Here is a 14,894-nt window from a genome sequence, read left to right as displayed (position 1 = left end):
CTTCAGGAGAGGTTGCGGGGACGGCTGCTGAGCTGGTACCATTTTTGTGAGAGGATGCAGATGCTGCCCAGTGCCGGGGTGGCGGTGCCGCAGCCCAGGCTCAACCACTGCGGTGGCACTCGCCGCGCTCCCCATCTTTCCTTTCCAACCCGCTGGAAAACTTTGAGCGGAGCAGCCGTCCGGGAGCTGCTCGGGGTTCCTCCCCTCTAGCCCTGCGGGATGAGCTGTCCCGCTCCCCCGGGCAGGCAGCGGCCGGAGCGGGGGTCCCCTGCTCCCCTCCTGCCCCTCTCCGGTGCTGCTGAGCGCGCCGGCTCCGCGCCGAGGGGGCATCCGCGACCCTCGGCCGGGCCGGGGGCTCCCGGCTCCGCACCTCGGAGGGCCGGGCGGGGGAAGGGGCTCGGCGGCGATTGGCAGAGCCCGGCAGCGCCGTCCAGGAAACGGCTCGGGTTGCAACGGGGGGAGTGACCGGGGGAGGAGGAAGGAGCCGGAGGAGTGCGCCGAGAGGGGGAAAGGGGGGAGAGAAAACCCACCTCCCACCCGAGGGGGCTGTCGGCGTGACAAAGCTGCGGCGGCTCGGGGCGGGCGGCTGGATGGAGCGGAGCGGGACCCGCGGCGCGCTGCTCGGCGATGCCCGCGCGGGGGAGGAGGCAGCTGGCGCCGGGCACGGCGGGCTCGCCCCTCTGAGGCGGTAGCCGCTGCGGCCGAGCCAGGGCACGGCACGGGACGGGGCGCCGGGCCGGCTCCTGCCTCGCCTCGCCGCCCTCCTGCCTGCCCCGGGCGCGTCCCGCGGGGGATGCGCGGCGCTGCGCCGCTGCGGGCTCGCCAGCCGGGGCCGCCCGCGCTGTGACCGCGGCCGCTGTGACGGGAGTTTCGCCCCGTCCCGGGAGCCGCCGCTCGGCACCGCGCCCCAGCCCGGGAGCCGCCGCGGAGCGGAGCCCGCCCGCCCGGCGCTCTCGCCGCAGGTAAAGGCAGCGGACGGGCCGGGGGAAGGGGCGGCCCCGGGGCTGGGCTGGGGGTCCCGCCGCGTTCCCGGCACCGTGTGCGCGCTCCGGGGCTATGCGGGGCTCGGGGGATCCCCCCGCGGTGCGGGGCTCAGGGATGCCGGGGCGGGCTGTGCCGATGCGGGACTCCGTTTCTGCTCCCCGGTAGAGCTGCGGGTCGGTTTGTGGTCACTCGGTCGCCGCTGCGGCGCGGGGGGAAGCCCGAGCAGCAGCGCTGCCGTCCCCGCATCCCCGTGGGCGCACGGGTGTCTTTGGGGATGGTTCAGCGGTGACAGCAGCGCGGGCAGCGCGGGGTGAGGAAGAGGAGCTCGGCCCGGGAGGAGCAGCCCAGCCTCGGTACCGGCCCCGGGTCGGAGCCCGGTCCGTGCTGCGGGAGCGGGACCGCGGGGCACAACCGCCCCGTCTGAGATAAGGGGGGAGAGAAATCGTCAATGAAATATATATTTAAATGCAAAACTGCTCTTTCAAACTGGGACCCATTATGCGTTTGGTGTGAAACGCTATCAACATTTAAAACTTCATTGTCTCCTTTGTACCAAATCCCTGTAAATCTTCCACTAGCCTTTTCTCATTTTCATCTGAAAAGCCTGTTTGGGCTGAATAGACAGCAATCAGCAGCCTCTGGACTTCTCCTGCTCTCTGGAATGTCAATTAAAATGCAGATTTTTCTTCCCCCCCCTCCCCAATCTCTTGGTGGCAAAAGAATTGAGAAAAACAGGATAGTCCTGGAAAGCAAATGAAAGAAGTTCAAACAATGAAAAAGTACTGAAGCTGCCAGCCGGTTCCCATTAGTCCTTCAGAATTAATGTTTAATAGCTGTGATGCTCAGATTTACTTGGAGATTGAACTCTGCTGAAGAGTCTTGTTAGATATCTATGTGTATATATATTTTTATAGACGAATGTATATTTCTGCGTTTTCTGTCCATACAGAATTCCTCTGTCAGTGGAATTGTGTATATGAAACTTTTAGCGTTAAAGCTTCATCTACCTGGATTTTTCTGACGAAGATATTGAGCTTTTAGAGCGCTTGAGGTTTCTTTGTGGAGGGAAGAACCATATTTCACTCAGATTTTGCTATTCCCGCCTAATTGAGAAAGATGCTGAAAAGTTATACAGTGAGCAATGTATTGATTTGGTTAACATACTCTACAAATCGTACTGTCCCTGGGGAGTGATAAACATCTTATAAACAACAATGCAAGTAGATTAAAAAGAACACTGAGCTTTGAATTTAATTAATGCCACTGCTGAACAAGTACTACTTGTTTGTGTGTGCGAGTGTGTTTAAACTGAAGTACAGCTCGGAGGAATTTGGTTGGGCTCCCAAACCAGTCTGCTTTCCCATGCTTGTCAGTTTGGCAAAGAAAATTTGGGCAGGTATGTGACGAGGTGAAAATTGACTTGATGAGCGAGTGGCAAGGAGAGCCATCAATCACTAGGGGCTGACAACTCCTCCCCGAAGTGTAGGCTGAGAAGAGAGACAGAGTTCCCTTTCAAGGGGAAAAATAAACACTACGTGTGGCTTTCACTGAGTCTGAGACTCCAGGAGGGATTATGGTATTGTAGTCAGGAAGCCAGAATTGTGGAGGCCAAAAAGCATGCTGGGGCTGTGTTCCAAACATTGAGATAGAGGTACATAATTATCCAGCACAGGAGGTCTTTCCAGGGACTCGTCCCCCAGCAACTGTGGCAATTAAACTATGAAAAGAATTCGGTTTCGCTTCATCTTCGCTGGACTCCACTTCTTTTGGGAGAGGGCAATCCTTGAAGCCTGTTTGCTGTCCTGGTGGTAAAGAGTGGTTTGGCTCCATGGATGGGTGCAGAGCTTTCATTTTTGCGTTGCTGCACCTTCGCAAGCCAGGATTTTGGGTTTGCTGCTGCCCTGTGGATGAAGAATCCCTTCTTTCTGCCGGCAGATGTTGAAGTGCAGGAGCCAACAAAAATCTTCAGGTGAGGAGACGCGTGGCCAAGTAGCCTTGTGCCGCACTTCAGGATTTAGGATGAGGAGAGGAACCACAGATGTGCTTTCAGTGGCATTTAACATAGTCTGAAAATCTGAAACTGCAGGAATGTCAGTGGAATTAAAGCTCTTGGAGACTGAAATACATGCTGGCGTTCTGGTATGTTTTCTTTCTGCAAAACCGTGATAGGATTTTACATTTATCAACGTAGACTTTAATCGGAGTTTACAGGATGATTTATGGGAATTAAATCAGCATTACATCCAGGCTGCTAATTAGGGCTTTCTACCCACTTTACAGCTGAATAAACTGAGCTGCAGGGCTGTGGCTGCCAGACAGCGAGGTGGGCAGTGGACCTGGGTGGTGGCATCCAGGGGGGTTTGCTCCAGAAACAAACTGGTCCCAAAGACAGAGCTCTCTTCAGCTCTACACCTGCTCTGTGCTTATTTAGAGAAGGGCTGGGCAAGCTCTTTGCAAATGTTTGTGCAGTGGTCTGGTGGTGTTTTCACTGGAAATTTAATGGTAGTTGCTAGCTTGTGGTCTGGGATGCTTGAGCCAGGCTGAAATCTCTACAGGAGGGACAGGGCTTTGAGGTGATACCAATGGAGTTGAAAAAGTCCTGCCCTGAAGTAGCAGGGATTCACCTGGGATACCTATCATGTATTAATTGTTTTCCTCAAGTGACTTATTTGTGTCATCCAAAACCTGTTTGTGCTGACTCCAGATGTTACTGTGTAAAGTACCCCAGATAAAAGATGCCTCAACAGCATTTAGGAACTTTGTAGCAGCCAGCACAAGGCTAATAAAAATCAGGATCAACTTTTAAACGGTTGGTTTTATAAAAGGAGAATCTGTTTCTGCATGCTCAGGTACCACACCAAATCCCAATGACAAAGAGTTTGGAGAAGTTTGACTTTATCTCCACTCTCCCTTCTTTTTTTCTTTTAATTTTCAAGTGTTGAGGGCAGGAGGGAAAAAGAGGTTTTGTATTATTTTTTTCCCCTTCCAGCCAAGTGCTCTCCAAATTTCAGTTGGGTTTCATCACATCTAAGATGAATCATTGACCAGATTAGAACAATTGCTGCAGTTACTTGTTTTATCCATTTACTGAGGTTTTACCGTCTTTTATTTCTGAAGCGGAAAATCAGGTCTAATTTTCTGCTTGAGCTGTTAAATCACCCTGTGAGGAGGATGCTCTTCTGACCCTCACCTGGCATCTGTGTGGAGGCAGCAGGGTCCCCTGAAAGGAGTGCCAGTTCCTTTGATGCCACTTCTCTGTCTGACCATGCCTGGATTACCACTTAACTCCATCAATTTAAATTTGTTTTATTCTGAATAAAACAGACTTTTCTTTTTCCCACCTCTGAAAAATGTATCTCAATAAGCATCATTGAGAGACTGAGAAAAGAAAGGTTTGTGCACACAGCTTGGCATGTATGGATGGAAAGTGATGCTGGGCAGGTCTCCTGTGGAACTGCAATCCCTACTGTGTTTTATACGGATTTTACTTGCCTGTAATGCAGTGTAGTAAACCAATATCACTGCAAAGATTTGAGTCTTTCACCTATCCAGAGCTCAGGGGCTTCCAAAACTGAGTCAGAGGAAGGTACATCTATGGGGGAGCTGGAAGTCCTAGTTGAAATAGTCTTACAGACTTTTCCAAGTCTAAGGAGTACATTTTTCAACTGTTTTTCTTGTGGAAAATTACTGAATTCCTGCAAATTCATCTGGCTTCAGAACTGTCTAGGTGAAGGAATGAAAAACAAGGCAAACTTAAATAAACCGTCAAACAATAACAAGAATATAATTTGTATAATTGTGGTAATTTTGTAGCATTACAGGTTATGTGCCTGCACATGTGTGTGCCTCTCATTTTTGAAAACCTGTATGTTTTTCTGTCAGTAAAATATCTCTCAATATGTGCTGAGAAGTGATTTTGTGAAAACAAGGAGGACTTGGTTTATGCCTCAGGTGATGATGGAAACTGCTAACAGAAGATGAAAAGTCACTCACTTTTCACATATTCTTGAAGCTGGAAAACTATTTTTCCCATCCTCCTCCTCCCCTCCCTCTCACCTCAGCTCAGTTGGAGGCTTTATGAAGGTTTTGGGTTTGTGTTTGGAGATGTTTTTGCTGACAGTGTTAAATCTCTCTCTTCCCCGCAGCAGCAGCCGTCGTTCCAAGGGAGGAGGCATTACCCTGGCCGAAGGCACAGCTTTCTCTCCATGCTTCTCTAGAGGTGTTCAGATGGGATTAAAGTCCACATGGAGATATGGAAATGGACCAGGAATTTACTCTAAAAAGATGGTCAGCTGGGATTCGGGTTGCCTTATCTGCCTGGTGGTGGTCACCATGGCTGGACTTTCCCTGGCTCGACCTTCATTTAATTTAGTTGTTGAAGACACCACGGTGGAACCCGAAGGTAAATCACTCTAGAATACTTAATTCTTTAAAAGAAGTTGATTTTAAATGCTTGGACATCTGAAATAGAAGTCAACCTCTTTCCATGTGCTCTGGTAAATCTAAGGCAAGTAACAGACCAGCCCCGGAGAGTTGGAGTTTCTGACTCTCCTGCTCTCGCCTGGGCTGTGTTTGTACAAGCGTGCGTTTGTTTATTCTTGTGCAAGCCAGTGGTGTCAGTGATTTCACTTGGGACTGTCATCACGTTGTATAATCAAAGTGTACAGATGAAAGTTTTCAGGAATGGGTCTTTAAGGAAACCAGTCCTTAAAGTTTTGTGCTGTTTTGTGTTGCTGTCTCAAGGAGCGAAGCGGGATGAGTGGCTGCTGCTCTTTGGGGTTGTCTTAACCTGAGGAGTCCAGAGAAAAATGAATCTCAGTTGTTTTTATTTGTGAATGTTTAGTTTTGCCAGGCAATCTGCAAAAATGTTATTGCAGCTTTGTTGGCGTTTGTACTCAGGACAAACTTCGCAGTTGCTGTTAATATCCAAGCACAATCGGTGGTGCAGTGTCTGGATCACAAGTTCTGAAGGTGTAAATGTTGAGATCTCAATAGAAGGGCTGTTTATTATAGAAGTTTATTGCTGTGAGAGCAAAGGCCAATCTAGACCTTCACATTGAAAGAGGTGTTTTGATAAAATCTCCTCTTTTGAGCCTGCTCCTGTTGGCATGTTCTAGGTTTATCTGTTCCTCAACTTTGCAAAGTGGTTTTCTTCTCTGGAGAGCTCAGGAGGAGCTGTTTTTTTTATTGTTGTGAGCTGATTGTATTGGAGAATGATTTTACTATGTTGTGCTGGATCATTCCTGCTCTCTGAGCATCTGGGGGAGGAAGTGAGGCTTCTTTCATAAGGTTGTATCTGTGTTTTGGAGGAGTGATCACAGTTCTAATAACTCAGCTGTCAAGCTGATCTAATAGTCCACAGAGCATTTCTGACCTGGCAAGCCTGCTGCAGAGTTTGGCCTTTACACGTTCTACTACTCATGTCCATGCATGCAGCTTCATTTTTATTTAATAATTCTCCATGCAAAACTTATTTGTTTCTATCCACTGCCTCTAAAAATAGATGTCACCAGCTAACGCATTTTTAGAATCCGCTCCAAGTACATTTTTATTGATGGCAGGGGATGAACTATTTAGAGATGATGAGCCCTCTTCCCTAGCAAGCATTCCTGAAAAAAATTCTCAAAGAATAGCAATATTGTCATCTGTCAGCCACAGAGATTGTTGATAGCAAAAATGTTTGGGTTTTTTTTCTTTTGAAGGTAACCTGAGATTTAAAAAAAAAAAAAAAGCCCAACTCTTGTTGCGAGTTACTGTATGATTTGTTAATTGAACATCTGGTGCCTTTTTGGCTTTTCAGGGGAATGACAAAATCATGAATAATTCTGGTTTCAGACTAGCTTTGTAGTGAGGTCCCCTAGTTTTAGGGTTAAGTCAGAAAGAATGTGATTGAAGATTGGTGAAGTGTTTTACAGGAAAAAGAGTAATATTTTTTGAACAGTGACTGATAATTTTTCAACTTTTCAGGGAAAGAATAGCTTTTATTATTTTGGAAAGCACAGTTTGAGAATATATGCCTTTACACACTGAATATGTAGGGGGTGGGATCTGGGTTTTATCAAAGAGTAAATTGTTAAAAAAGATTTAAAACTTCTTTCCTGGGTAGGAATGTTACTGATGTGAAACAATTTTAAATGCGAGAACCCAAATCATTACCAGAAACAAGAAAAAAAATTCAGAAAACGTTTAGAAGTTAATGGTATAACAAGAGCCTTTATGCTGCAGAATACAGGGAATTGTGTGGGATGTATATCTGAGATTTGGGAAATAAAACCTCCTTTATGTATTTCATTAAACCCTTTGATAAGAAAAAAAAAACAAAACAAAACCAAGTTTTTACACAGTCACCTTCTCTGGGTCCTATCACTGCCACCCACAAGCTTTCCAAGCCCAAACCAAAAAAAAAAAACAAACCCAAACCTTCAAAAGATCTCTTCAAAGACAAAGCAGACTTCTTTTATTAATTTAGTAAATGCCAAAACATGTTGGGCACAGCTAATTTGGAGGGTCAGGTGCTCCAATAATGTAAATTTTCAATGGGGCTGCAGTCATTAGAGCTATGACATTTCATGCCAGCTGAGAAGGTCGGCAGGGCCGTGACCTTTGGTGACACTTGCTGATCTGTTCCTGAGTCTTCCTTCATAGACATGCCCTGAATTGCCTGTATTTATTTATTTATTTTTAATACAAGGTGCTTTGATTGTTATTGTTTATTGTCTTACTGACTCAGACTATTGGAAAAGCTGTACACAACATTAACAAGAATTGAGATTTGCTCCTTTGATTGTAACAGAGAAAATACCTTCTCTCAGCTTTACCTAACTTTAGGGGACATTTGCAATCGTTTTCTTCAGACTGTGTATAAAAGATACTAAATTATGTGCTTTAGTTCAAGCAGTATTGATCTACCAGGGTCATCAGCTGCATGGATATGTGCATGATGTCATGCATTAAGGTGCTGTGCTTTTGGCTATCCTCAGTCAGTCTCGAGTAAATAAATATCCCTCTGTGACCATTGGGTATTACTCTGGTCCATGGGAAAGTGTTCACACTGAAAATGGCATCGTGATCCATGGTGAGTGGGGATGTTGGTGCTGATGGTTGTGGGTGCTCACTGAGGATCCTGATGTGATGGATCTCGGTTGTGGAGCTTTATTCCCAAGCAGGGATGGCAAAACCCGAGCACACACAGCACCTGTAGGACTTCTGTGGGCACCGTCAGCTCTCAAATTCTCTCTCGCATCCAGTGTTCACATGCATGTTTTTTGTCCTAGGGAGCAGAAAGACTCTTCCTGCTTTTAAATATTTAGAAATAAGCCTCCCCCAGGGTGCACAAAGGCGCCATTCTCAGCCTGTGTGTGCCCAGGCCTTTGATGATAGCCAGCGTTTCACAAGGGCTCTGACCGCACACATGGGTTGAAGGGTTACTTTGTGAACTGAATAATTAGTTTGGACATATATTTGATAAATAGTGAGCTCTCCCTTGACCTCCCCTTGCCCAGGCTGTGTGTTACCATGCTGCTGGGTAGCTAATTTGGTCTCTTACCCACATGCAATGGCCTTGGAGCACCCACTCGGAGCCCCCGCCCGGTGTGGTGACAACGCATCTCAGTTCTTTTAATTTAGGTCAAATTTCAAAGGATTAATTTAAGCTTTCCACAAGGGACAGCTTATTTCTGTGTCCTGTGGAAAACACAGTAGTTCAGGACGGTTCTACATTTGGGAGGTTCCCAGGAGCAGCAGGGAAGGGGAGAGACCCCCTTTATGGTGGAAGTGAGTAACGAGTTTATCTTTGGGATTGAATCAGTCACAGCCACTTGCTGACACTAAAACAACTTCCAAAAATAAGTGTGTTCAGCACAGTACCTTCCTTTCTGCAAAAATGTTGAGTCATATGAGCAACGTGCCTTCATTTTTGTGTCAATGTTGGCAGTGCTTGAAGATGAATGTCACCTGTGGTCACAGTGGTCAGCACTGTCCACCTGGAGATCCTTCTTTAGCTGCTGTGACCTGCCTGCGTCAGGATGTGGGATTTTGTGAGGTGCTCCAGGGGGTGGAGGAGGGATGCTGTGGTGGTGGGATGTCCCTGTGGGTTCTCTCCAGCCAGTGCCACCCTGCCCAGAGATCACAGGGCTGGGGGAACCTGCACATCCATCATCTTCCTGGGACACAGGTGGTGTAGAAGCACCAGAATGCTGCTTCTGGTTTGGTAGGAAAAAAATAAAGCAGATGCTTCACCCAAGGTTCCCTTTTCACAGTTTTGTTTTGGCTTTCTCTTTTTTAAATGAGAACAGCGGCTTTGATATCTGCAAGTTAAATGAAGAATTCAAACCGATTAGTTAATTCAGAGTCGGCTTTATCTTTTTAATTTATTTTTCCTTTTAATTTTATTTCAAGGAAGGGCAATTATTAAAGCCCATTATGGAGGAATGTGACAATCCCCACAGCTTCGGGTGAGGGCTGGATGCCCTTTCAGAGATCTGGTTCAGTAAGTTATTTGGCCCAGTACAGGATTTGCTAGCTGAGATTCTGGGGAATTGTACAAGCAGCCAGATTAAATCAGTCTTAATGTGTGCATTCTGCGTTGAAAATCTGCAGCCCTTCAGCAGGGGCATGGTCTTGAGCTTCAAACTAATTGGACATGGGTAGGGTTGTTATTTACAGTCCGTGTTGATGAGACACTGGGAGTTGGTAGTCTCTCAGTGTGGCTACTATTTTGCAAAGTAGCAGAAATAATTGCACGGGTTAGGCTTATCTGCCATACAGTTGAAGCTTTTTGAAGGGGTATAATAATTATTAACTTTTAGGAATTTGATTCCTTTACTGAGGGTTGTATTTTGGGTTTTTTTTGGGTTTTTCTGAGCCAGAAGATTTTCAAAGATGCCGAGTTGTGAGGTTTTTTTCTATATTTTTTTTTTTTTTTAAACCACTTGTGTAGATAAAACCCCAAACCAGTGGCCGACTCCAATGAATACAGTTTCCTAATGTTAAAATAGTTCTTCCTTGGCAGGGAAATGGCAACAAATTTCAGGTCATAGCAACTTTTTTATAGGGAAGTTTGAAACCTCTGAAAGCAGAATTTACAATGAAAATGCTGACATCTCCAGTTATGCAAGGCTGTGTATGCATGAGACGATGGACTATTGTGGTGTTTCAATAATGCCCATAGCATAGCTCTTAATGAGCTTATTTCTATATCCAGCTCCCCTGCTTCACTAGAAATGATCTTTAAATGGCTTTAAACAAAAACATTCAGAGATTAGTGTTTTCTTCAAATGAGTGCTTAGTTTACAATCAGATGGGAATGCTAGAAAAGTACATAACTATGTCTTTTCCTGTCTTTTATAGAGAAAAATTGCTATTGCAAGTGTCAGATTTTTAATTGTTAAATATTTTGAGACTCTTCAAGGTTGAAGCTTTAGAGTGAAAGAGACTTTCTTCGAAGCAGTGCTCCTGAGCAGTTAAAGCCTTGTATTTTTAAAAGAACCATCACCCACTTTGGCAAGTTATGTCTTGTCTGTGTGTAATAGCACACCTGGTTTGACTAGAGGAGAACATTTATTTCAGTGTAGTTAAAGAAGTGCAAAATTGAGGCTGAAAAGGGGCCCAGAATCCCAGCTGGACAAGCTTGAGCATCTTCTGCAGAGGACACTGGTGGGAAACTGGGCAATATTTGGTTTGGTACGGAGCCTGCCAGTGTAAAATCATCCTTTGAGCAATTCGAGGGCTGGTTTGGAACTCAGACCTTCGAGTTTCGGTTCAGCACGTTGCAGTGTGTCTTTGCAGTGGGTTTTTTTGGGGAGATTTGGCACAGCATGCTCCCCAAATCACAGGCGCCGTCTTGCAGTACCAGCGACTAAACTGACTTTTAAGCTGATTGAAAGAGAAGTTGGAGCAACTGAGCAACTTTGGAGCGACTTTGTAAGAGTCAGATGTTAAATAAGGACCAGATTTGCAGGAGTGCAGCAGCCAAGAGCTCCTGTTGTAATTACGAAACGTGCGCTGGGAGTGCCGGGGCTGTTCTGGAAGTTTGGCCCTTCGGGTTTCAGTCGGAGCTGGGAGCGTCAGCAGAGCTGCCTTGGCATTTGCTCCTTGGGGACTGTGCTTCCCAACAAGACAGTTGCAAAACAAGGGATTCTGTAAGAGGAGTGGATTTTTTTTTTTTTTTTTAACTTTCAAAACCAGCTTGTAATTCATAAACCGATTATGTATGTCTCCAGATTGTCCTTTACCATCTTTTAACTATCACTAGTGGCTTCTTTGTTTTATTTGTTTTTTTTTTTCCCCAAGAACCCTTTTTTTAGTGGGTTTGTTTTTCCTGGACTTCTGAGTATCAAAGCACCTGATACTAGGATGTGTCTTGTGGGCTTCGTTTTCTGCTGGTTCAGGTTTTTGTGCCTCTTGTCACCACACAAATGCCATTATCCATATCAAAGAAAGGGGCAGAAAGCTGAATTCTACGGTGCTGCTTTGTTCACTTGCTGTGCTATTATTATTTTAATTGTATTTTTAAAGTGACTGTAAGTGAAAGCTTTTGGTGAACCTCAGTGAAGCTGAGTTGAGACCTGACCTACTTTCATTCCCCTCCTCACACCTTGCAGGTTGTGTGTAATTATTGCTTTTCCTTCCCCACAAAAGAACTGGCTCATCAGTTTGGGACATTCACCGTGTCCAGCAAAGCCACAAGAACTGGGAAAAGAGGAAAATTCCTTTGTACCAAGGAAATGGCTTGCATTTGTGAGGGTTTACTGGAAAGGGAAATGTGTTGAAGGACGGGAAGGGAGAAAAATGAGCGTGAGAGGCTGTTTGAGGATGAGAAAATCATAATTTGGTTGTATTTGAGTTGGTTTGTTTTTTTTTTCCTCTTGGCTTTTCTATTTTAAATAGAGTTTTGTTACGTGGAAGGAAATGTAGCAAAACAGTTTTGTGACATCTCAGGCTTTCTCCCAGGGGACTTGTGGCTGTTTCTGAGTGGGGTTGCAGTGGGATGCTGTGGCTGGGGATGCCTTGGTGGGCTGCACCCTCCAGGACAAGGCTGTAGGAGGTTCAGTTGTGGTTGGATGGACAGAAATTGATCAGAACACCACGCAACAACTTAGTTTTGAAACTGTAATAAAAAGTTGTGGGGTAGAAAAACCCGGTGAGGCTCATGCTAGGCTTCCTTTAGGGTGGGCTGTGTGGAGAGGTGAGCTGCTGGCAGGACCTGCTGCTGGGCAGGAGCAGAACCTGCTCTCGGGAGACTGGCTTTGCAGGTTTGGAAAGTGCCCTGCTCAGTGTCTCAGTGTTGCAAGATTTAATTTGTTTCATGGAAAGTAATACAACTCCTAATTCTGAATGCCACCCCACAGTTCCTGAAAATAATTTTAAACACCCAGTTCAAATTGTGAGTACTTCTTGAGCATGGTTCTGTTAAGCATTGTTTATTCATGAAAAACAGTACTGTTGAGATACTACAGTATTGAAGTACCCAGATTTCCCTGATATTGTTTACTCAGCAGAGTAGCACAGGTATTTCAGCCGTGCAGGATTAACATGGAGACTCTCTAATGAAACTGCAGTGAACCACAGCTCAGTAATAGCTCTTCTAGCACTTGAACCCTCTTCCATTAGTATGGCAAAGTGCCCAGGAGCCACTGGTACCTCAGGAGTGACAGAGGTGTCTGGAAGTTCAGGTGTGCCACCTGGAAGGGCTGGTAGCCAGCCTGGCTTTTCACTTCAGGGCTTGTGCTGCTCTTTCATTGTCCCCACTGGAGACTGTCCTCTGTGTGGAGCTGGAATTAAACAGGCTCTGATGCCTCTTGCCTCAATATTGCTCTCGGTTGAAAGGGAGCCTGGTATGCCTTGAGGCTTTGAAGTGTTTGGAGAATATCCCGTGCTTTATATCCCTGTGTGTTGTGGATGGGATTCTCAAAAGTGCTGAGAGGATGTTTTGGGGATATTGTTTCCAGTGACTATTTTCAAATCCCACTTTAGGAAGTGGGGGGAGATGAATTTCAGGGGAGCAGGCAAGATGAGACTTCCAGACGAGCTGCTAAAATTAAGAGGATTTGTATAGTCAAGTAAAAATGGGACCGTGTACAAAAGAAACAACTGCTGACTTGCTTGTAGGGAATCTGGATAGATGTTCTCTGCATCCAGAACTAACACTGCAACATTGAATTGTGCAATTTTTAACCTCCCAGTTGTAATTTATTTCTTTTGCACGTTGAGCAGTAATAGTCTTGAGCATGGCCTTTGGCAAACCTGGAAGAAAAAAAGTTCTGTTTTTATGTTTGGACCTATGCTACATTCTGTTCAGGCTTTATGTTGCTCTTGAAATGCAAATAGAGAACCTGAAAAGAGCTGCAGATTGGAATAGATGGAAGAAAATACTAAACCCAAGAAAAACCTTTTGCAACCAAATATACGTGCTCGTGTGCTTTCCCAAGGCCGTATATCTTCTCATGGAGCCTTTCCCAAGCAGACTTTAAGGCTGGGCTGAACAACAGGAGCTGGTTTAATTGCTCTGCCACTTGATTACGTGCAGAATTCAGTCAGGGAGATTTGAAGTTCTGCTCTTGCTGAAAGAAAAAACAATAAGACAATGTTCCTAGTTTCAAATTCTACTTTTTTTAGAAAAAGAAGATTAATTTTTTTTTTTTAGCTTTTCAATTGAGGTTCTGGCAAAACGTGATTCATTTCCCCTTTGTATTGTATAATAGATTACATGAGAAGACTTTTCTGTAATGAGTTTGAAGAGCAGTTAATTATTTTTGAGATTGTGTTACATGTGTGTTGGGTTTGTTGTACTCCTCAGTTCACTTAGCAGAGAGACTCCCACTCTGTAACTTTAGGCAGGTGGTGGAGTTTATGACTTGAACAGAAATGGTCAAGACTTGGTGCTTGGAACCAAACATTCACATCCTGAAGACGGCCTTTAGTTTCTCATCAAACAGATGAAATTTCAAAAGGCAGAGCAGTAATTTTAGGGGGTTTGGTGTGGCTTCTCAAGGTTTGGGGTGCTCTTCCCTTTCTTTGTGCAGAAGCCATCCTGATGCTCTCCTGTTTCTTGCCCTGTCTGGAAATCAGTCCTATGGTGCTGCTGTATAAAGAGCTCTCCATCCTGCCCGGAGCAGACCGCGAGGAATGGCACAAACAGGAAGAAGTGGCAGGGCAGTTCCCAGCAGCAGGAGGTGGCCTTGCTGGTCTCTCCACTGTTTACTTTGAACTTGGCATGCTCTGAGTCTTCCCTGGCCTGGCTTCCAGCAGCACAGAGCACAGGGCCAAGCCCACGAGCACGTGGTACCTGGAGTTTTGGGCACAGGCTGCGTGGTTGTGCAGCCACAGCTCAACAATCCCGTCTGTAAGGACAGGTAGGAGCAAGCCGGCTACGGGCCGTAGGAATTTTTAATCTCTGCACGAAGCCTAGACAAGTATAATTTCTTTCTCTTTGGGAATGAGTCTTTCCTTAGCCATGGGGTGAGTGAGACACATCCACCCAGCTGCTTGGCAGCCATCAAAGCCCTGATGAAATTTTTCATGTCCCTCACCCTGTGACAATCAACGTAGCACGGGACCATCCTCACCAAGTCTGGTCCCACTGCTCTCCTCTGCTGGGTGTGATGTAGCCAGGGCCAAATGCTGCTTGGGGACTGTTACCTGCTGCCAAGGAATATGACCCAAGACAGATGGGATATATCCCCATGTGTTTAATTTTTAGGTGCCTATGCAGAGGTTCTTTTCTTGCCCGAGGAGTCTGGCAAGTGGCAAAATGCTTTGTTGCTCACCAGAATTTTTTATTTTTCTAAACCTTCAAAGCTTAGGAAAGCAAGATATAGTGCAGTGTAATATTTTCCCTTACCCATGATGACATTGGCAAGTTATTGCAATTGGAGGAGATTCACTTTTTTTTTAGATGGTTTTAGTATATG

The 14,894-nt window shown here is 45.7% G+C and overlaps 1 protein-coding gene across 13 annotated transcripts in view; it reads left to right on the top strand.

The window, feature by feature from the left end:
• Positions 1 to 869: 869 nt before the first annotated feature.
• FGFR2 (fibroblast growth factor receptor 2) overlaps positions 870 to 14,894 on the top strand; it is a 79,579-nt gene continuing 65,554 nt past the window's right edge. For 3 of the 13 annotated variants that reach the window (XM_014886786.2, XM_088169393.1, XM_014886783.2), the window contains exons 1-2: positions 2,478 to 2,953; positions 5,130 to 5,386. In XM_014886786.2, coding sequence (XP_014742272.2) covers positions 2,817 to 2,953; positions 5,130 to 5,386 — 394 coding nt within the window. In that variant the 5' untranslated portion in view covers positions 2,478 to 2,816. Of the gene's footprint in view, positions 963 to 2,477; positions 2,954 to 5,129; positions 5,387 to 14,894 lie in introns of those variants that run through there. The other 10 variants (XM_088169404.1, XM_088169402.1, XM_088169398.1 and 7 more) reach the window with 8 other exon arrangements.

Source organism: Sturnus vulgaris, chromosome 8, assembly GCF_052056855.1.
Source record: "Sturnus vulgaris isolate bStuVul1 chromosome 8, bStuVul1.hap1, whole genome shotgun sequence".
NCBI classification, from domain to species: domain Eukaryota; kingdom Metazoa; phylum Chordata; class Aves; order Passeriformes; family Sturnidae; genus Sturnus; species Sturnus vulgaris.
Note: the sequence above shows the minus strand (reverse complement) of the source record. Positions and strands in the feature narration are given on the sequence as shown.